This window comes from Vanacampus margaritifer, chromosome 8 (assembly GCF_051991255.1).
Source record: "Vanacampus margaritifer isolate UIUO_Vmar chromosome 8, RoL_Vmar_1.0, whole genome shotgun sequence".
NCBI classification, from domain to species: Eukaryota; Metazoa; Chordata; class Actinopteri; order Syngnathiformes; family Syngnathidae; genus Vanacampus; species Vanacampus margaritifer.
Window position 1 is genome coordinate 735,006 of NC_135439.1, and position 22,495 is coordinate 757,500.

General features: G+C 44.0%; 1 protein-coding gene across 2 annotated transcripts in view; it reads left to right on the plus strand.

Annotated features, from left to right (window-relative positions):
* The window catches only part of LOC144056061 (protocadherin-1-like), a 97,720-nt gene that overhangs the window by 30,682 nt on the left and 44,543 nt on the right, over positions 1-22,495 (plus strand). For both annotated transcript variants that reach the window (XM_077572440.1, XM_077572441.1), the window contains one exon: positions 20,819-21,038. In XM_077572440.1, coding sequence (XP_077428566.1) covers positions 20,819-21,038 — 220 coding nt within the window. The remainder of the gene's footprint in view (positions 1-20,818; positions 21,039-22,495) is intronic.

Genomic DNA, 22,495 nt, shown 5'->3' on the forward strand with positions numbered 1-22,495 from the left:
TGTCTTTCCTGGACCAGCGAGTGCCGCGTTGCACTTTGAAAGTAAGTAAATACTTATAAAATACAAAAATGTTTGCGTGCGGCAGACGAGTGGCTGCGGCCGCCCGCGGGAGCTCACAGCAACAAGCAACTTTTACAGCACGGGCCTGGAAATGTCCGCTTTCTTCCAGCAAATGGCTCCTTTCGTGCTTGGCCATTTGTTTCTCAACAGGAGAGCGCCCTTCCCCCGACCCCCCCTCCCCCTCCCCCCTCCCTCCAGCAATCATCTATTTTCAAACTAATAGCAGCTTTTACAGCCCTGCCTTTGTGATCTAAATAGTCACGTGAACGTATGCATGACAATGTGTACATGCAGATGTGTTGAATTGTTTGAATGAAAGCGTGAAGCAGCAGGGGAGCGCTTGGCCACCTCATCTTCGTCATCCTCTTCCTCCCCAGCAGGGGGGACAGACACAAAAAAGAAAAGAAAAGGGAGGAAGAGGCCGACTGTGAACAATGCAGCTTCACTTGAAAAACATTCTGTAGTGGCAAACTTTGGACTTCACAATTCCACAAATCATCCATATTGTGCAAAAAGAGCATTTCTTTCTCTACAGGTTTGCTTTGATCAGACCTGATACCGATTTTTAGTAGGCAAGGAGGCCAATAACCGATATTTGGAGCCGATATTCATTTTCAGTCAAATGGAAAAGTCTCCAACTTTGTTCAATGAACAACTTTACCGATTTGCAAAATGTGGACAGCTTTTTAAAGACGGGTTTTTTTTGTACCACGGCGTATTACGGCCACGTATAATTATTTGATATTTTTTCAGAAGGCGGGGCAATCATCTGAGAAAAACTCGCAATTTACGACTTTGTAAAGTGGCAGTTTTGCGAGAAGAAAACAATACATGCAACGTACTACTCGGATGTTTGCGCCGATACTTTTCGGTGGAGTTTTCAAATGAGATCGTAATTGATTTAGCAAAGATGAACCACATCATGTTAAGTGTTTGCAATTTGAAGTGTCGGGTACGGCCAGCGAAGGTCCACACCCGCACGATGTTTAAATTCACGTCTTCAAATGTATATTTACTTGTACATTTATCTTTCCACAATTATTATTTACACATTCATGTTGAGTTGTCAAGTTGATGTTGATGTCTCTCCTGCTAGCTTCTGATTGGTTAGTGTTTAGTCAGCTGATAGGCGATCAGGAAGTGTTGTCGCTCGAGCTGCCGCGTATGACGAGTTAAGTTTCAATTAAGAATCAGTCCGTCTCCATCTTTTTCATTTTATAACGAGTGTTCCATGAGACTATTGCTACACTAGAGTTTTTTTCTCACAAATCTGCCACCTTATAAACTGGCAAATTTTCACGTTTTTTTCTCGGAATACTGCCCCCGCCCTCTAAAAAAAATTTTTCTACGTGGCCTTAATATGCCGTCGTAGTTTTGCAATTAAAAAAAAAAAAAAAGTTTCGGGAGCTCCCGAGGTCATGATGTTTTAAAATGTGAAATGAAAACTTAAACAAGTACATGCCGGGGCTCCCCCTAGTTTTTGACAGTAAATCATTTTTCCCAAATTGCAAAATGAATCAAATATTAAACGTTCACATTTTTGTTTTAATTTCAAACAAAAGCAAAAGGTACAGCGCTCCCAAGATCAGCAGCATCTCTGAGAAAGTTAACTGAAAATGGAAAGAAATTGTTCCCACGGTCCCTTTTACGATTTAAAAAAGAACAAAAAACAATACCGATATTCCTCAAAATGGCAAATATCGGCACCGATAATCTGCCCGATACAGGCAGCCTTGTGCATCATCCAAAGTGTCTAATATCATGAAAATGCAAATCAAACCTTACTTACCAGAGAGATGAAAACGTTGACGTGGGCAGATGGTGAGAAATGTTTGACGCGCTCCGGCACGGTGAGGACACTTTTGTGATGTTACAGTTGAAAGAAGCAGTCCCATCGTGGATGCAGGACAGAAATTGGGATTGGGAAAGGCAGATTACACTCACCACGTGGCAACACAGAGAAGATGCAATATCATTGGTTGGAAAAAAAAAAAAGACCAAAAATCATCCAAAGTCTCCACATGAACTGTGCGGTTATGAATGCAATTTCAATTTAGCTCGCAGATGACAGCATTCGCTTGTGTGTGCGTGAGTGTGTGTGTGTGTGTGTGTGTGTGCGTGTGTGTGTGTGTGTGTGTGAGACATTCCTCATTTGCATGTAAACAAAGGCAGATGTCATGCTTGTCAACAAACTGAAAGGAACTCTGCAGGCATTAGCCGTGATGCTAGCGTACATGCTAATGCATAAATAGCACAAAGCCTCCAAAGTCAAAAGCAAACCAGCACGTGTGTTGACAACCAGATTGATTTTACGCTCTTGCTTAGCGGAACCGCACTTTTTTTTTCAGGATAAATCCAGAAAGAAAATAATTCCAAAAAGTCTGACAAAAATCGAATTGAGTTAAAAAAAGAAGATGCCAAATTTGCCAGAGGAAACAATGTCAATCCACTTCATCGGTGAGAAACTGGAACAAAAATACAAACTCTTCACTTTTATTTTGAAGGTCTGACTTTTGACAGAGCTTGTCTGGGACGGTTATTGTTGATCAAATGTTGCCGTTTGTTGAACCCGTTGTACATGTACAATACTTTGGATCATTTATTCTCAGTCTGGTGCATATTTGAATAAAAACGGACCAAATGTACGGAAAAATGAGACAAAATGGAAAAATTGAAAACATCATTTTTAATTGTTTTACTCGAATTGTTTGTTTTGGGGATTTTGGTCATCCATAAACATAAATTTGTGCATATGAAATCCGAGGTTCCACTATTTGGCCTAAACCCCCCTCTTGACAAAAAAAAATTATTTATGGAAATTTGAATATTTGAAAAAAAGTATAAACTAATGCGTAATCCATAAAGAAGCAAAATAATTCGATCCTGTTTGACGTCACGCGTTGTGCATGTGATGTTTGCCTCACACTTCAAAGTATCTTCTTCTCGCTCACAAACACGCACACACATGCGCGCATATAAAAACGCACACGCAAACGAACCCTGGCGTCCGAGTCTAATTTTAGCCGGCCTTCGATCCTCGCCGCTCGTCGCGCAGTCGACAAAATCCTCCGTTAGCCTTCGGACATCTCGTTGAAATTTGATTCCCGCGCCTTCCGCCGGGCCGCGACACTTCCTCCTCTTCATCAGCATCGTCTTCTTCCTGTTCCTGAGATGAGAAAGACGCTCAGGTTGTTCTTTTGTACGATTACACGTTTGAATGCAAATATCCACAAATAGCTCAAAGTCTAAATTAATTAATTGTCAGAGGTGGCAAATCCAGATCCAGAAAGTAAAAACCCTGCCTCAGTTTGGCTTTAGCCCCCCTAAAAAGTCAACCAGCACCACGGCAGCGAGCTAGGCAGCTAGCTAAAAGGTAAACAAGCACCATGGGCAGCTAGCGAGGGAGCTAGCTAGCTCTGTAAAAGGTAAACAAGCACCATGGGCAGCTAGCGAGGGAGCTAGCTAGCTCTGTAAAAGGTAAACAAGCACCATGGGCAGCTAGCGAGGGAGCTAGCTAGCTCCGTAAAAGGTAAACAAGCACCATGGGCAGCTAGCGAGGGAGCTAGCTAGCTCCGTAAAAGGTAAACAAGCACCATGGGCAGCTAGCGAGGGAGCTAGCTAGCTCCGTAAAAGGTAAACAAGCACTGTGGGAGCTAGCTTGCTGTGGCAGGGTTTTTACTTAGTGGACCTGGAGTTACCACCTCTGTTAATGGGCCATCTGATTATTTTTTTTCTACTGAAGATCTGAATTAGCATCGGCCTTAAAAAAAAAAACAACTATTTCTGTCATAAGCTACTTTTGATACATCAAACTTGTGTTAGTTGCAACGACTGTCAAGTCCGATTTCTTGGCCTTGCGTATCGTGGCCGATATCGGCAGCCTTGTCAAGTACCCGATAGCTTGAAACGAGGCCTCAATCTGCCCGTCAAGAATTTGAGGCAACTTTTGGGGCCTGCTGCTTCCCTTCGTCACTTCCGATCAACATTTTGGTCACGTTTGTGACTGGGACGCCATTTTGTGGCTTTTTTTTGAAAAAGCGACTGCAAGTAGACAACATGTCTGCTGCCACCAACGCACAACAGCACTTTGTTGTCTTTTACATTTTGTTGTGTGTGTGTGTGTGTGTGTGTGTTTATGTCTTTGCACGCACACACAGTGACGCATATAGCTTCCATTTTATCCGAGTATCCTTTTATCTGTCAGTGGGTAGCGAAGCAGAACAGCTTTCTTATGCGTGTGCGTGCAGTATCACTTCTCTCACACACACACTTCAAATTAATTTTCAACATGGCTGCTTTTTTTTTTTTTTTGGTGCGCGCGAGTCGGCGTCAATACTAATTTGGTGCGGGAGAAAACAAATGTATTTAATCCCTGCTTGTCTTGTTCCGCTTCCCTCTTTACTCGCTGGCTCCCTCCCTTCGCTGCCTCTCACTATTTGCTTCCCCCCCCCCCCCCCCCCTCCAAAGCCACCCCCTCCCCCCATAGCGGGATGATAGCCATTAGCGCTGCAGAGAGAATTTTAATGCAACGCCGGCCTCGGCGCAAGAAGAACGAGCATTTAAAACACACTGACGCTTACGAAGGGGTTGGAGACGTATCCTTGACACACACAAACACACACACAAAACCTTTTTTTTTTTTTATACATCTAAACTATTCGAAAGTGGTCACCTGTTTCAGGTAAAAGACGTCATCAGAAAAAAAAAAGAATACTCAAGTACAGTTATCAGATTTTTTTTTTTTACTAAGTGCAGTGTGAAAGTATTCCCTCACTCTATTGAAATTAAATCAAAGATACATGAAAGTTTAACATTTCACTTATTTAGAAATTTTAGAAAAATGTTTAGGATTTTTGTATTTACTTGTTTGCTTTCATTTTCCCTGAACTTTTTATTAGAATTGCAAAAAGTCTATTGTTTAAGGTTAAAATAATAATAATAATTAATAAATAATAAATTAATACATAATAATAGCACCATTTTGAAAATCTAAAAAGTAAATTTCTTTCACACATTTATTATTATTATTATTTAAAAAACATTTTTGCATCAATATATATATTTTTCCTTTTTCCTAAAAATGAATATCAGCTCCAAATATTGCTCATCAGCCTGCTTGGCTAATAATCGGCAGATATTTTTCTATCTGTAGTCCTGGCAACTATTATTACTTTAGCGTGTTGAAAAAGCGAAAAGACTTGCTAACAAAATCACAGTCTGTGTTCTATAAACGAGGGCTGTCGTGATCAAATTTGTTTGCACCAAGTCCCAATCTGCCGATCGCAAAGAAAACAAGCGCATCCAAATCCGGGACATGGCACCAATTGAAAAGTTAGAGGACACTTTCACCCGCCTTTTATATCTTTAACGTTCAGAAGACGGCATATTCTCAGTTCAACTATCGATTGGATGGCAGAAAGTTTGACACGCACTCTAGCGGATGCGGAAGAAGGTCTAATCTGTGCAAAATGGTTTCTACTCTTTTACTTTGTGCCTAGTTCATGCTTCCGTTCCCACGGGGAAGCGGGTTTGTCCACATTGCGACCGAGCGAGAGTTGCGCATCGATTGCAGGGGGTTAGTTTAGCTTAGCGTCACTTGTTGACTCATGGCTCGGGAATGCGAGCAGACCGGAATGAAATCTCGCAGTTTCGCCCTGACTCATCGGCGTGTGCGCGCGCGCGTGTGCGCGTGTGGTCATCTGATTCCCGCTCAGCCAGGTGATGGGATCGCATTGCAAGCACTTCCTGTGCAGCGGACGTTTCAGTTGAAATGTCATCGGCGCTCTCGGGTTTCGTAGCGCACCGACCGTCTTGATACTTGAGCACATTTGGACTGTGAACGATTTCTTCCTCTCGACGCTCGTCCGTCCGTACGCGCGCACGTGCGTGCGTGTGTGCTGTGTTTTGCTTGACTGATTTGTTTTGATTGGCTTGAGCTAAAGAGCAAACCCTACATTTAGCTCGAACCCTAGTCCAGCCTCTGACCCTAACCCTGAGCCAGACCTCCATCCCCTGAACTGAACGTGCATGGAAAAAATCGGATCTAATCTGCCATGAAGCATTCGAAGCTTGTGATGCGAACTCGAGCTGCACCAGAACACAAAATGATGCAGCATTCAATACTTTGACATTCATTTTCTTTTGCCTTTTGTCCTTCGCGTTTGATTTTTTTTCATACTTTTTTGTTTTTGTTGAAATTTGTCAAAATTTCTTTGGGCAGCTTTATGGACACATGGTCATTTTCTGCTTCTCTTTTTTTTTTTTTACATTTAATAACTTTTTTGCTGGCAATTTTGTCAACTTTTCATGGTAATTTTTGGGATTTTTTTTTTAAACATTTTATGGTTTTTGAACTTTTTTTGGCCTTTAAAAAAAATATTGTTATTATTAATACATTTTTCTCTTATATATTTTATGGTAATTCTCTGCCTTTCTTTTGTTTTTTGACATTTTAGGTTGCTTTTTTTTAACAATTTATATTTTGCCTTTTTCATTCAATTCTTTGACATTTTGGCAAAGTTCTTTCTGCTTTTCATCTTCTTTTTTGGGAAATGTTATGGTCACTTTTTGGACACTTTTAGGTAATAAAAAAAAGCGCTCACCAGCAAAGTTTGTTCCTACGATCGTAACAATGATGAAGTGATTGCTGCAAATGATCGTGTGTCTTGACAAATATTGCAAATATTATGAATGGTTCATCTTCTATTAGGAGCAAATGGAATATTTGAGAAGCGCGCTGCAAAGGATTGCTGACCCCGGCCTGGCCTGGGGTCATGTCACATCTGGATGAGGACACTCGCGACCTGCTTTTCTTTTTCTGCCTCTTGCGTCACCGCCATGTCTCGACCCTTCGTCTTTTCTCTGCTGCAGATTCATGTGGCACGCACGCGCGCGCGCGCACACACACACGGCGGGCAAGTGACGACACGGCACGTCGGCAAGTGGAAAGCTTCCGTTAAAAGAAGCCAAATGTGTCCTTGAATCTGATAAAAAATGCCATTTTTGCACTTTCTGCCGTGACACTTGAAACATTTCTTGACAGCAGTGACGAGTCAGCGAATTGGCACGAGCCGCGTGTGTGTGCGCGCGTGTGCGTGTGCGCGCGTGTATTCACTCACACCGCCCCAAAATGACTCAACTGTGCGTGTGGGTGCGCGCGCGTGCGTGATTGAATGTTGGGCAGTCAAAGGCAGAGACGTGATTGGATTACATCAGGATTTGACAAATTTTGCTGGATTTACATGTGACACATATTTGACGTCATCGTTGTCAAGTGACACAATTGACATGTCAGCGTGAAATGCAAAAAAAAAGAAAAGAAAAAAAGAACAAAAAAGCTGGTAAGCAAGTCTCTTTGTAATGTGGATGAAAATGAGATCGCGTCTCAATTTGAGTGCAGCAAAAAGTGTTAGAACATGAAATATAAAAATTTAAAAATTGGAGGAGCTTGAAATTTGATGCGACGTTGGATGTGTGAAGAAAGAATGAGAAAGAAAACGTTTTTTTTTTAAAGCTTTTTTTGTTCTGTAGTCATGCAGTAGAAGATGCATGGCAGCTTTCACCCAAAATGCACATTTAGGACCAAAAAGTGGAGAAAACAAGATTGGGAATAAAACGCAAATAATTCTGCTCCAGATTTCACCAGGCTGACTCACCGCGATTAGCGTTTGTTTTGCTTTTTTAAGATCATTTTCTCAACATTTTGGTTCGAAACCTGTTAAAATTTCCAACCCAGGCTCTACTCCTGATTACCAAAGAATGGAAATAGATTGAAACAAACTTTGTGATGAAAAAGAACAAATTCTGCTCTCTTCTTTTGTAAATTGGGCTGCAACTAACCATTATTTTAGTAATTGATTAATCTGCTGATTCTTTTTCAATGAATCTTTGAATTGGCAAAAGCAAACAAAAAAAACTTTGGGAAATTTCCATTCCTTTATTGAAAACCACAACATCATTTTCAAATTGACAGTGCAGAAAAATAAATTCTGGTTCACGTTACTGGTTTATGTAATGCGTCAGAAAATTGTCCCAAATGTCATTGTTTTCCAAAGTAAAAGCCCACGTTTTATTTTGAAAAAGCTAAAAACAATCGGTCTGCTTTCACGAAGGACGGCAGAAATCGGAGAATATTTGAAGTAGTTGTGGAATAATTGATTCATTGCTGAATTGTTGCACGTTTGGTTCCGCGCTGATCTTGTGACACAACACAAAATCCAGTCAGTGAAAATGTTGTAAAGGAAATCACTTCATTTACTGGACGTGCACAGAAAAATCCAAATCAAAATGCAAATCAAAAAAGTCCGTTCCGCTTTACTGTCGAGTCCACACGCGAACTAACATCTCTCGTCTTTCCTCAGCGGTCGCGGTTGCCGGGTGGGGGAGGGGGGTCGGGTGGGTGCGGGTCGAGGTTTGGCGAACACAAAGCGCTGGTTTGACGCGGCGTCTGCGCGCCGCCCGACGCGTCGTCCTTCGCGCCGCGTCGGGCAGGCAGCTGAGCGGCGAGCGGAATTTCAAAGAGGACGCGCACAAATTGACTGTCAGCGAGCTGTGAATGACACCTTCATCCGACAGCCACGCACGCACGCACACACGTGCACATGCGCGCACCCCCCCCTCCTCCTCCCTACCCGTTGCGGCCATGTTTGTCTCCCAGCAGGTATATGTGTGGAGTCAAAGGTCAGTGTGAGCAAACAGGCTAATATTGACACAAGGTGGGAGAGAACCACACACACCCGATTTGTCGACCAATCAGAAGCCGTTCTTGGCCTCAGAGGGCAAGGATTGGCAAGTGGTTGCTTTTTCTCCAACTGGTGCGTTGGAAATAAACCTGCTACTTAAGGTCAATTTGACCCAACTTTCTGGGTCATTTTGTTGAAAACAACCCATTTGGATCAAATTGACCTTTAGTAGCAGGTCGATCCCTTTTGACCCCAAAATCTCCAAATATGTCCACACAGTGCGTACAGTGGTTCAGTTTTGTTACAGTTTTTTTTTGTAATTAATGTTTTATAACAAGTGAAGCAAAAATGAAGGTAACCTAATGCCCCAGTATGTGGGCAAGGAGAGCCTCAGTCACCTATGCAGTTTTTTTTGAACAGAACAAGCAGACAAACAATATAAAAATGAAAACACTCACAAACCGCGACACTCTGGCAACAAGTCACTTGTTTGTCTTGATGTGACTTGACATCCATTTGCCGACGTGCCCTGACATTATTGCCTGGCGACCAGTCACTTGTTTGTCTCCAAACCAGAAATTCTAGCATAATGGAAGACTCCAAATTGGTGCGAACGCCAGCGTAAATGGCCGTTTGGCGACCAGTCCAGGGTGTAGCGGCCCGCCTCCTTGACCCGAATGAGGATAATCGCTATCGAAAATGGATCATCCGCACAAGCGGATTCTTTTTCAATGGCAGGATGCGTCTTCGTCCTGGAGCGTCCTCTCCCTTTAAGGACAGGCAGGATGTGATGTCATCACTTCCTTTGATTTGATGTGGGAGGACGGGGACACTTTCAGGAAGTGCGTGGGCTTTATGGTGCGACTGCTAGAGGCCTCCCCCAGGGAACGCACACACACACATACATATTGTAAGGCAGGAAGGAGTCAACAATGGATGCGCAACAAAAGCCAGACAGGAGGAAAAAACAAGCGCTCCTTCCTGTCTCGCCGTAGGGGGAATCCCTGGAAATCACGATGACCTTACACACACGCACAGCTATGGAAACGTCAGTCAATAAGTTGGTCCTTCCTCCTCGTGACACGCGTCAAGCGAAGACGCCTTTTTGCGTTGCACTTCCGCAGCCTTCTAGCGACGCCGGCTCGACGGACGCTTGAACGTTGTTTTGTGGAATCAGTCTGATGGGACGTTTGGCTGGCGGCAAATTTCCCGGCGCCAACCTTTTAATGTATTTATTTATTCAGGTGATTGTTGAGCACGGCGGCGAGTGCGACTGTCGCTATGCGGCGGCGGCGGTCACTTGCCGCTCGGTCCGTCCTTCTTATTGATGAGCCGCCGGTGCGGCAGTCGGCTGGCAAGCGCGGGTGGCGCACACCGTCGTCAATGAAATCAATTCTAAATAAAAAAAAGCACCCAGGTGGCAGTGTCAGACCCCGCCCACTCGCTCCGCATGTATTAAAAGTGTCATTTGATGCGGCCTTTATGACTGATGAGAGAAATGTGCTGCTGCGCCTTGCGTCAAAACAAACACGCACATGAAAAAACGAGATTGCTAAAAAGTTTTTGGGCGCTTGAATATCGGAACACGAAAAACTGTATGCTACTTAAATACTTCCGTTAAAATGTCCTGCTTGTAATAAAAAACTAATATTCGCTAATAGCTTGCTTGTATGCGTACAAGAGGAAGACCACATACTGCGCTAAACATTCTCGCAGCTAGCATGCTAGTTAGCCACAACAACAAGACGGCGCATTGGTAACCTCCATTTTGTTTTTTAAAATGTCGCCAGTGTGACATCACAAAAAGGCTGCAACTAACAACAATTCTAAGCATCAATTGATCTGTCGATTAGTTTTTCGTTTAGTCAATGAATTGCAAAAAATCTTTTTTTTTCGTTTCCAATCCTTAATTGAAAAACAGGACATCATTTCAAATTGACAGTGCAATCATGAAACGATTCAATTCCTAATTTGGAAAATCTGGAAAAAAAATGTTGATTATAGTTTTGCAAAGTCAGAGCAGATGTTTGCAAATGTCTTATTTTGACTCAACCCAAAGAGAATCCGACTGCTTTCTTGAAGGACGAGAGAAATCCGAGAATATTTACCGTTGAGTGCCTGGAATATTTCCATCATCTTAAATTACAAAAAGGTTTCTAAATGATTCATCCATGATCAAAATCCATTAATTCACATTCAATTGATCTACAAAGTAAGTCTACATGTGCATCCGTGTGTTAGCGTGTAAATGTGCCATGTCACGCGTGCTGTCACGCGTGCTGTAACGCGCGCACGTGCGTCTTCATCCATCAGCGGCGTGTTTGTGCGGAGCGGGCGCGTTTGATTTATGTGGCTGTGCTGAGGTCGGCAGGAGAATCCTAATTCTTCACTCAAAGAGCTGCTGTTCATTCCCACTCCAGTGTCCTTGCCTTGCCTCCTTTCCTTCCTTCCTTCCGTTCGTCCTTCCTTCCTTCCGTCCTTCCTTCCTTCCATCCGTCCGTCCTTCCTTCCTTCCTTCCGTCTGTCCTTCCTTCCTTCCGTCTGTCCTTCCTTCCGTCCGTCCTTCCTTCCTTCCTTCCGTCTGTCCTTCCTTCCGTCCGTCCTTCCTTCCGTCCGTCCTTCCTTCCTTCCTTCCTTCCTTTCTTCCTTCCTTTCTTCCTTCCATCCGTCCGTCCTTCCTTCCTTCCTTCCTTCCATCTGTCCTTCCTTCCTTCCGTCTGTCCTTCCTTCCTTCCGTCCGTCCGTCTTTCCTTCCTTCCTTTCTTCCTTCCTTCCTTCCATCCGTCCGTCCTTCCTTCCTTCCTTCCTTCCGTCTGTCCTTCCTTCCTTCCTTTCTTCCTTCCTTCCTTCCGTCTGTCCTTTCTTCCTTCCTTCCTTCCGTCCGTCCTTCCTTCCTTCCTTCCTCCCACACGCCGCCACTGTGGTGTCGTCATCCATAAGTGATCACGCTCACGTATAGTACAGGAAGTTGTGGGAAGGGTGAGCCCTTTTTTCTGTGCTGCTTCCTTGTGGGCGGGGCCATCAACAAGAGCTGTTGCGATCAATAATTCATCTATGAATATTGATAATCGGCTATGGTCAGCAAAATACGCGCTCCCTCACAGATGTCTTCAATGGGTGGCAAAAAACATTTGCGGCATTTTTTCAGACATGTCTTAAGGTGAGCAAAACAAGTGCTCTCAGTGACGTCTTTGGTAAGTACTTACTTAGCGATGCGGTGAGATATGAAAAATGAGCACTTAACGAGAGTACAATTAGCGGCCGGTTGGAGGCAAATACCAAACAAAAAAGTAGATCAAGACGTTTTGTAGCATGCTTAGCCGCTAAACACGAGATGAATGGAAATAGTCTCGATAGCATACGATGACTGAATTGTATTCATTTGGCTGTATATTTTGTAATTAGCATTAGCATCTGTCCTAGGCAGCAGAACTTTAAAAGTATTTTTGGTCAGATTCCCAAACGTGTTGCTGCAGTGTGTATTTTGTTTTAGCATTCGCAAAACTGCTCCCGCTTTTGTCAATATGTCAGAAAATTGCCCAAAATGTTGAGGAGGAATTCATTCTTAAAATAATTGTTAGTGGGCAGCTGAAAAATGGAAGCATGTGCATTGTAATCTATGCGATCGAAATCATAATCACTCGTGGATGATCGCTATCGGAATGGGGAGCGTCAAACCCTGCTGTTGTAAATCCCAAACATTTGCATGTTGTGACCCACTTGAGGCTATTTCGCCAGCCATGTTACAATTAGGCTTAGCGTTAGCATTAGCCTCCCCGCGGAGCCTCTTGTTGGCCGGCCGCGGCCATTGTTGGCAGGCGAGCGGCGGCTAATCCTGCCCGGACGCTAATGAACGCTGGCTGGCGTGGGCCGCGCACGCGTTTTGGTGGAGGTGATGAAGCTCGCCGGCTAATTGGCGGCTTCATTTCACTGCTGCTAGCTGCGAAATCGCGTGAGATTTGTTGCGTGATTCGCCTCAATAAGCGCCCCGAAATAAGCACGCCCTGGACTGGTGGTCAGGTCGTGTCAAAGTGCATATAGTCAAACAATGGGATTGGTCGCCAGGCAGTGACAAAGACGAATGGGACGTCTGTCCCATTCTGGAGTCTTCGTGCACGTTTTCATCATCTTTCCCGTCTTTCAATTTGCAAGCACTCTCAAACTGTCTGCTTTTCCGTCCTCTATTGTTTCCACACAATCGACCCGACCTCCTGCCAGCGCAGTGCCCCCCTCCCTCCCCCCCCCCCACCGGCTATTTTTATCCACACGTATGGAAACGTGTTAACGCACACCTGCGTGCACACGTGCAGCGAGCTTGCGTGATTTATAGACCGAGCGCATAGCCGCTTCTCCCAAATGCCCCCCCCCCCCCCACCTTTTTTTTAGTATCCCAATAGAGTTGGTGCACCTGCTCCCCCACCCTGAAAAAAAGTTAAAATAAAAAAAAGAACAAGGCCATTTCCACACTTGAATGGGCAAACCTCAATGTCGTCGTCCGTTCAAGGTGATTAAGCGGCCGCTTGATTAGCGCCGACCTGCTAAAGCAAACAGCAAACGGGATTCGTTCCAATTATCCGTTTGCAAATAAACACGTCAGCGCACATTCAAAACAAAAACACAAACCATCACTAATCCATTAGTACATTACAAATAAAAATACATATTAAATATGTAACAGCTTTCATCTTTTCAGAAAAGTGTAACATTTGTAGTTTGTCTTTTTTTTAGTGAATGAGCAATGCAGTGCAGTGCAAACAATTCAATTCATCTATAAAACAAAAATAATCATGTCAAATGAATTGTATGGAATACAGTACGTAAGATCATATTTGTAATCCAACTTTCAACAACATTTTCTTTTTAGGAAATCAATGACGCGGCCGATGGAAACATTGTTAAAGCAAAAATTCAAAGAAGAGTAAATATTTCCCAATTTTAAAAAGTTGACATCTTTTCTTTGAAGAAAGTGCCGCATTGGTAGTTTTGGATTTGTCAGTCTTTGTGTTGACGTGATGAATTCACCTGACAAGGCGGCTTAAACTTTGGACTTTTCAACGCTGGAGCTTTCCAAAAGTTTCTTCTGTTTCATGGGCGTAAAACACAACACGCCATCTTTGGGAATTTCACCTTCGACCCTTGAGGCTATCAAATAGGATCAGTCTTGTTATTCTATCCTGTCGCGCACGTGTGAGTTTGTTACGTCTTCTCATTGTCACGCTCACCTTTGACCCCACGCGGCTTAAGCTCAAGCCTCACATCACTTTCTGCTAAGCTTTATTTCCTCAGCGTGTCACATGACCTCACATGCTAACTGCTTGCTAGCGGCCTGCTGCACTACATTAGCATGTTGATGCTATCTGGTTTCCGTGGGCTAGCCACATTAGCTTATGAATGCTATCTGATTGCTATTGAGTAGTTTTATGAGCATGTTGATGCAATCTGGTTTCTGTGGGCTAGCCACATTAGCCTATGAATGCTACCTGATTCCTAAGTAGCTTTGTTTTTATTCCTTGAATTTGCGTAGCCTTCTGTAAACCATTATAAACAAAAAACAAAATAAGTACTTAAGTGATGCTTTCCTTCTCAAATCAAAAACAGACATAGATGGATGACATTTTCGCTATCATTACAGTTACAAACATAAACTTTGGTTTGAGTTAGATATCGATTAAAAACAAACTATATTGTTGTATTTCCATTAAAACCTTTTTTCAGTGTTTATTTTTCATCATTTTGTTGTTTCTTGTTAAGTGTAATAACCTTGTTGTGTGCTAGCCTGGGAACGCTATCTGATTGCTAGCAGTGTTAGCATGCAGGCGCACGGACTTTGTTGTCGTTGAAAAAACATTACTAGCGTGTTGTGATAGCTGTTTTGCTAATCCACAAAGCACGCAATGCCCCCCCCCCAACAACCCCCCCTTCCCCCACTGTTCTCTCTCTCTCTCTCTCTCTCTCTCTCTCTCTCTCTCTCTCTCTCTCTCTCTCTCTCTCTCTCTCTCTCTCGTGGATTAAACAGTAGCACAAAGAAACATGACTGTTGCATATATTAAATTAAACGCCGTACCTGCAGTGCTGCTTTGGACTGATAGCGTTGCTTTAAGCGGCTTTTTCGTGCGTGCGTGCGTGTGTGAGTGTGCAGAAGAAGATGCACAAAAGGAGACCTGTGATGTTTGATTGACAACGGCGAAGCGTCAGCAGCTCTCCAACGCGCACATTCAGACAAAAAAAGCGTCGAGTCCGCCATCCGTCCCTTTTCTTTTCTTTTTTTTTTTCAGAGCTTTTTCTTTTTTTTTTGTGTGCCCGCCCTGCCGTCAGCCGCGGTCGGTGCTGCGTTCGGGTTCTGTCCGGACGTTTGAGCAGCCAGGCAGCAAATTGAAAAATAGCAGCGGAGAAAAGAGATTTACGCCTTTTTTTTTCTTTTCCGCTCTGACTTGTGTGTGTGTCGCTTGCGAGTTCATCGGATTGCCACGTCAAGTGTCACTGCGCACACACGCGCGCACACCTGCGGGGCAGACAAATGTTGGCGTTCTACTGAACTCTGGAAGCAGATGATGGACTCAGCTGACCTGTTTTGTGTGAGTGTGCGTGCGGAAAATGTCACTCTCAACACACACACACACACTATTGAATGCAGATGACAGACTCCGCAAAGCGCACACTCCTAAAACACACACACTCACGCATACACACAGATCACGGTTCATCAGCGAATCCAAATAATTGCTAAACTTCCACTCGGATGGTTTGAATGTTTTCCCGTGTCGGCCTGATTAGCTCGCAGGATTTTCTTGGCCCGTTCTCAGGTTTCCTCCGAACTTGAATTTGCTTCTGAAGAAGAAGAAGAAGGAGGAGAAGAAGAAAAGATGAAGAAAAGAAGGAAAAGAAGAAGAACGGCAGGGAGGGCCAACATGAAAGCGGCTAATGCTAACGCTACCGCCTCAAAAGTCCGCAACCGACGCGCCACCTGACTGCGAGCGAGTCGTCATGCGAGACGTTCACGCCTGACGAGTGCCGGTCGGACAAATCGCCTTTGATGTTCAAGCCGCTTCCCGCCGGCTGCGCGCTCACATGCGCTCATGTGACTAAACGGGTAGCGAGGGAGGAAGTCGGCGTTTTAGAAGTTTGTTTGCAGATCAGCTCGTTATGTGGTGAACCCATTGGACAACCCTTCAGCTTTTCCATCATCAGTCAGCATGTCAGGCCCAACTTGGCTTTTTCACTGCTGGTTTGCAACCCGTTTAGCTGCTATTAGTAAAGAGTGAAAGAAGTGATGGTATTGATAGTCTTTCAGTTGTGTATCAATCTGTCAATTCCCAGTAGTTTCTATCTTTATATCAGCAACCAGAACTTCAGGCCCGACTTGTTTGCTGCTTGACAGTTTTTCCATTGTGGCTCGGTTCTTGATCTCGTCCATTATCAGCAGCAAATGACACTTGACTGGCGTGCTGCCTAAAAGGGCTGCTGTTGTTTGAAAAGTGAAGGATTTGTAAACTTGAATTGTTTGTTGTTCGAGGGCGTCCATTCTGGATTTTTCCATCGTTAGCAGGCGCAGTCACTTCAGGCCTGACTAGCCTGCTGCCTAAATTGGCTGGGAGGGCGTCTCAAGTTAAAAAGCGAGCAATTCAGGCCCTGAGCCAGTTTGACATGGCAACATCAAATTTGGTCGACACGTCCGTCATGGGTCAAAAAAGTCTCAATAAGCCACGCCTGCAAGTCGGCCATTTTGATTCAAAGCGGCCATTTTAGGCTCATTTCACCTGCAGGTCAAAGACAAACTCCATCTGGAAATTTTGTCTGTCTTAGCAAATTGGAATTTTGTATGTGGCGCCCCCTACTGGCGTCAACATGCGTAGCCGTCCTTTGAGTGCTTTTGTGAGTTCGAGAACTTGCCGGAACGCGGACGAAAAACTGCTCTGACATGGACGCCTTCCAAAAGAACGTGCCGAGTCCGTCTTCTTTTGTGTTTCCTCATTCATCGTACGCTCCAACTGATGTGGCGCTGCCGTGCGGAATTATGGGATGTCGCAGCTCTCGACGTTGGCCGTCTGTGTGCGTGTGCGCATGCATACTTGATAAGCACACACTTTTATAAGCATGCACAATGCAGCCTCACACACTCTTATCTCCCACACAGGGAGGTAATGAGGAGCTCTCTCTCTCTCTCACACACACACACACACACGCACACACACGCACACACACACACAGGCGGTGTGTTATCTCCCGCTTTGTGTCTCGGCTGACAAACAGCCGGCGAGGCGTCGTTCGTTTCTCCTCTCGTGGTTGCTTTTTAATCATCAGCGGGCCTCCTCCTCCTCTTCCTCCTCTTCCTCCTCCTCCTCCTCCTCTTCCTCTTCCGCTACTTCCTCTTCGTGTCTTCAATGGGTCATTTCAGCTTCTGCTGTTTTCAAATGTGGCGTATTTAGGCCCTCAAAATGGAGGCGTCCACCATTTTCTTGCGTTCTTTCACAAAAATTCGATTCCCCGTCTTAATCGATTTGATTTCTCCTTTGCTTATAGCAAAAGTAAATTAAACTTTTTTTTTCCCCTTTCAGGGATTTGCTTTACGTCTGCTGATACCAAACAAGTTTTTTTCCCGCAGCCAGCATCAACTTGTATCGACTTCCACAGAAGTAATCCAAACGGTTAATGTGAAAAAGCCGCACTGTCCACTTTTTTTAATTATAATTTTTTTTTAAGTCGCTTCAGGGTCATAAAATCAGAGTCAAATGTTTGTTGTTAATTTATGTTTTTCATATTCATTTATTTACTTTCTAGATATGCGTTTTTAAATTATATGTATGAAATTATGGATGGAAAGTCAATTGTGAAAGGTTCAGACATTCGGCTTTACTGAAAGCAGCCACCAGAGGGCGACTGAAAAACAAGGCTTTGATGTCGCTTCCGCTATGCTAAGCTAAACTAAGATAAGATGTCGCTGCGTCCCAGCCTGGGTCCTTTGATGGCTCCTCCTCCTCCTCGTGTAGCCTCTGTGGACCGCGGAAACAGAAATCTGAGTCTGTCACTCACTCGTGAAGCTTCGCGAACGACCAATCAGCATCCAGCGACAGACGGGGGAGGGACTTCACTGGATCTACTGCCATGCTATTGGCATCCACCAACGAGTCGGTGTCGAAGAAGAGCGGAGAAGGCTACGTAAATGTGTTCCAAAGCAAGCGAGCCCGTCTCCATGGAAACAACGGTCATATTTGCGAGCTCGAATTTGGCGATGGCGCGCCCGAAATGACGTCATAGAGCCCACAAATTGGGCCTTTGAAGGATGTCGCCTACAATTGTGGTATGCGTGTTCCTCCCGCTAGGCTAGCCTGACATAAGCTAAGCTTCAAGTTCATCCCACTGCACTTTGTTCAGCTCAAACAAATATTTGACAAAAAATCACTTAATGAACATTCTAAAGGTCAAAATGAGTGCAACAAATTTTCTTAATATTTATAACTTCTCAATATTCTTGCAACAGCTAAAAGAAAGTATTTTGCTCTCCATTTCACCTAAATAAGCAACATTTTCCAATAAAGTACGTTCACGTGTTGATCAAAACAAGACTTTTAAAGTTATATTATTATGCATAAACGTTGCATTTAATCATAAAACGACTTAAATCACGATTCAATCAAAATATAGTGCACATAATTTGTAAATGCAAATCATACCTGATTATAAAGCATAAAAAAAAAAGGTTATTAGACATTAAAGGTAATATATAACTGAACTGCACTTCTTTTGCGTACCACTAGAGGGAAGCACCAGCACTACCACACGTTATCCAGTTGACAGTTTTAGTCAATTCAGCAATTGTATGCTAGCTGGTAGCAGTTAGCAGGTGCCATGTGGCAGACCAACATAAATGGAGGCGCGTGTGGGCGCCGTCGCCGAATCTGAAGGCTTCCCGAGGTGACTGTGAGGTTGTGGTGTTCTTTTTTTTTTTTAACGTTGTTTCTCAACTGTGATGTGTTCGGCGCTGAGACGGCGGAGACGACGACTTCTATTTACGGCAAACAAACACACGCCGGCGCACAAGTACAAAAGGGACAAAAACAAACAAGGATTTGTCACAGCGTGCGTACATGCGTGTGGAAAAGTACTCACACGCTGTACTCAAGTAAAAGTACAGATACTTAAAAAACAAGACTCCAGGAAAATTGGAAGGTCCTCATATGCCCACTTTGATTTTTCTCAGCCGTGCGAGGAATCCTGATCATTTGTACGTCTGGCTGTTTATAACCAAGCGCCGATTTCCATCCCGCGGCAGGAAACAGGAAGCAGGAAGCGTTTATTAATAACACGCTCCGACACATCCTGATCTGACACCAACACGTGTGTGTTTGTGTGTGCGTGTGCGGGAGCGCCGGATCGCCGGCCGCCACAGGGGTTAGCACAGTTAGCGTTTGCTTCCTGGTGTGAAGATGTTGACGGCAACTAGAGCAACGTCACACTCAACATTTGTTTCTGGAAAGGCCTTACTAGATTTTCATTTCTCTACTCTGCACTCGTTAGTCAAAAATAGTCACGGAACAACCGTAACTACAAACTTGTACAGTTTTTTTTTTGGTAAACTTTCGTCGATGTTTGTTCGTAATTGTTTGCTCGTCAAAGTTGATTAAAAAAACAAAACAACACAAATCACATTTGTTTGTCTGCATTTTCGTGATTTATTTTTTTGCTGCCATTTGAAATCATCCTCGTTGAGTCGGATCCTGGGAGGTGTGGCCATTTGCCGGCGCTGCCGCCGGTTTGATTCCTCGCACCTTCCCACAGTGGACTGTGGCCGCTCGCCATTTGGACAAAAGCACAAAAAGTCTTTTTGGTGCCGTTTGAAGCGGTTCAGGGTCCTGACTGGGATGACACCAGTTTCCATGGTAACCGAGTACGGAGCCAGCCGGGGATGTGCTGTTTATCTGTCTGGCCTTGTTCAGGTGTGTGTGTGTGCGTGCGCGTGTGTGTGTCTGGCTCAGTGCGCGTGTGTGTCCTGCAGTGCTACATGGACAGCTAATTGTATTTTAATTATAAAAGCATCAAGTCAGACGGATTCCTCCCCCTTCTTCTCCTCCTCCTCCAAGACAGAGTCAATGAAGCGTCAAAGTTTGTTTTCAGCCTGCTGCTCTTATGCAAACTAACTGGTCGCCTTCACATGACATTTGGACTCCAAATTAAGTCCGCCGTGCCAACTGGAACGTGGCGGGAAAGACGTGGCGTGACCGAGTTGCCTCCCGGCACGTTGAAGTCGACTCTCGCGCGTGTGATTGATAGCCGGGCAGACAAAATGGCTCCCGTCAGGCATCCGCTCGGACGCCTATTGGCCAGATGGGTCACCCAATATTTTCAATGGCTCCCAGTTCAAGTTATAAATTTGTGCAATTGTCTTGTTGTTGTTGTTGAATGGAGTAAATCATCTGCCGGGATTTTGTGTGATTTGTGACTTTATTACGCGGATGTGAAAAAAAAATTGAGTCATTGCATCAACATTTGAGTGCATATTGACAAAAGAGTTGCAGATGTGGAAATCTTTTGTCACTGGCTTTGATTTGATGTACGACTTTATGACATTCTTGACACTTTTGACACATTGTTAACATTGCAGCATATGTTGCCTAAAAAGAAATCTAGTTAAGCCTTTGTGAGTAGCTTTAATTTGATATGCAACTCCATGTGGTGTAATGTTTGAAGGTCTTTCACTTAATCACATTTATGAGGGATTGGTGATGTTTACACGTAACGTAAACAAAAACGTTATTTGGTCTTTTTTTCATCATACAAGTGTATATTGCCAAACAAACCATGGATGCCAAAAGCGTTCAACGCAGCCTTTAATTTGATATGCGACTCGATGTGGTTTGTAGTTTGTTGATTTTTACCTTATCGCTATTTTGTACTTTGATGTTTAGTGGTCAATGACATGATTATATGAGAGCTTATTCCCAAAATGAGCGCAGACCCCGAAAGCCTCGGATGCGGCCTTTGATACGATAGTGACTTGATGCGGTTTGTCGTATGTCAACCATTTTTGCCAGGGCGAATAATGCCGTAAATAACGTAGCCATGCGGCCTCTGCTTGCCAGCTGCCGCACCGCCGCGTGACCTTCTCCACGGCGAGCCAGGCGCAGGACCTGCAGGACTCGTCCCAGCACAGCTACTACGACAGCGGGCTGGACGAGTCGGAGACCCCCAGCTCCAAGTCGTCGTCCGGGCCTCGGATCGGCCCGCTGGCGCTGCCCGAGGACCACTACGAGCGCACCACGCCCGACGGCAGCATCGGCGAGATGGAGCACCCCGAGAACGGTGAGTTTCCTCCTCGCCGCCTGCTTTGACCGAGTTTACGAGTGTAGATGGCGGGAATCCCGCCGTCTAATCGGATTGCCGCCATTCCCCGCGCAATGCAATCAATATGCAACACAATCAAGTCCCTGGGCTCGCCGCATTAACATCACAATTATGCAAATGAGGGCCGGTCCAACCTTCCATCAGCTCCACTTAAGGATCCGCAAGGGGAGGATGGTCGGGGAAACTGGAATTGGGTTTGGCGCTCGTTAACGTTTTTTGTCAGCCCGACGACGACGTGCCGGCTAAATACAAACATGTTTTTTGATGGTTGCGTCAACATACAAGGCTGAATTGTCAAACTAATTGCAGCTCGAGAATGCTTTCGTCACAGTCTTTAATTAGATATGGGACTCTAAAGGGTCTCTTGGTCGTACAATTTGGACCTGCTATCTCTCTCTCTCTCTCTCTCTCTCTCTCTATATATATATATATATATACATATATATATAAGAAAACCCTCTCTATATATATAATTAATTTAATATGTCATATGTATATACAGTATGTCACATATTAATATATGACATATTTTGTCATAATTGCGTCACCATAGAAGGAAATCCCAAAAAATGAACTGCAGCTGGAGACTGCATTCGTCTCAGGCTTTGATGCGACTCAGTGTGGTTTGTTTGTCCTTTTTTAAAACTTTTTGGGGGGGTCATTGCATCATCATGCAATCTTGTAAAAACAATTTCTACAAAACATGACTATACGCATCAATCAATATGTTAGGTTGTTTGTTGATTCTTCTTTTTCTGACCACGTTACTGAATCTCTTTCATGTGTAATTGGTGAAGTGTTGAAGTGTAAAACGTGGTTCTTTGTTGATTGCTGAGCATGCAAAGGACATTTTGCAGATCAAATTGCAGCTCTGGAAAGCTTTCGTTGCGGCCTTTGATTTGATATGTGACTTGATGGGCTTTGTTTGTGTATTTCTTGGACCGTGAACATATCGTGAACATATCGTGAACATATCGTGAACATATCGTTCCAATTTTCAGATGACTTGAATGAAGAGCAGCTAACTGTGATACTAACAAGTCCTGTACGGTTAACTTCATTAATAGGCTGAATTATGACATATATTACGGTATTATATTTCATGAAACATTTTTGAAGAGGTCGTCATCTAGTAGGGGTCAAAGTTGATTCGGCAAATTAATGCACTGAAGTAGAAATGTTGCTTAGAAGAAACGCCCGTTGATTTAATTGTAATTTTTAGAGAGTAGAAATCAGTGGACAATTAAATGTTATTTAAAATGCTCAGCTCGTATGCAAATGAGCTGCTGATGTACACGCGTTACTTTTATTGACTATGCGCGCATGCACGCACGCACGTGTTAGGTTGGATGGGTGCTGCTGTTTGTGTTAACAATTGAATGGAAAATCAATATTATCAAATAAAAATGCATTTG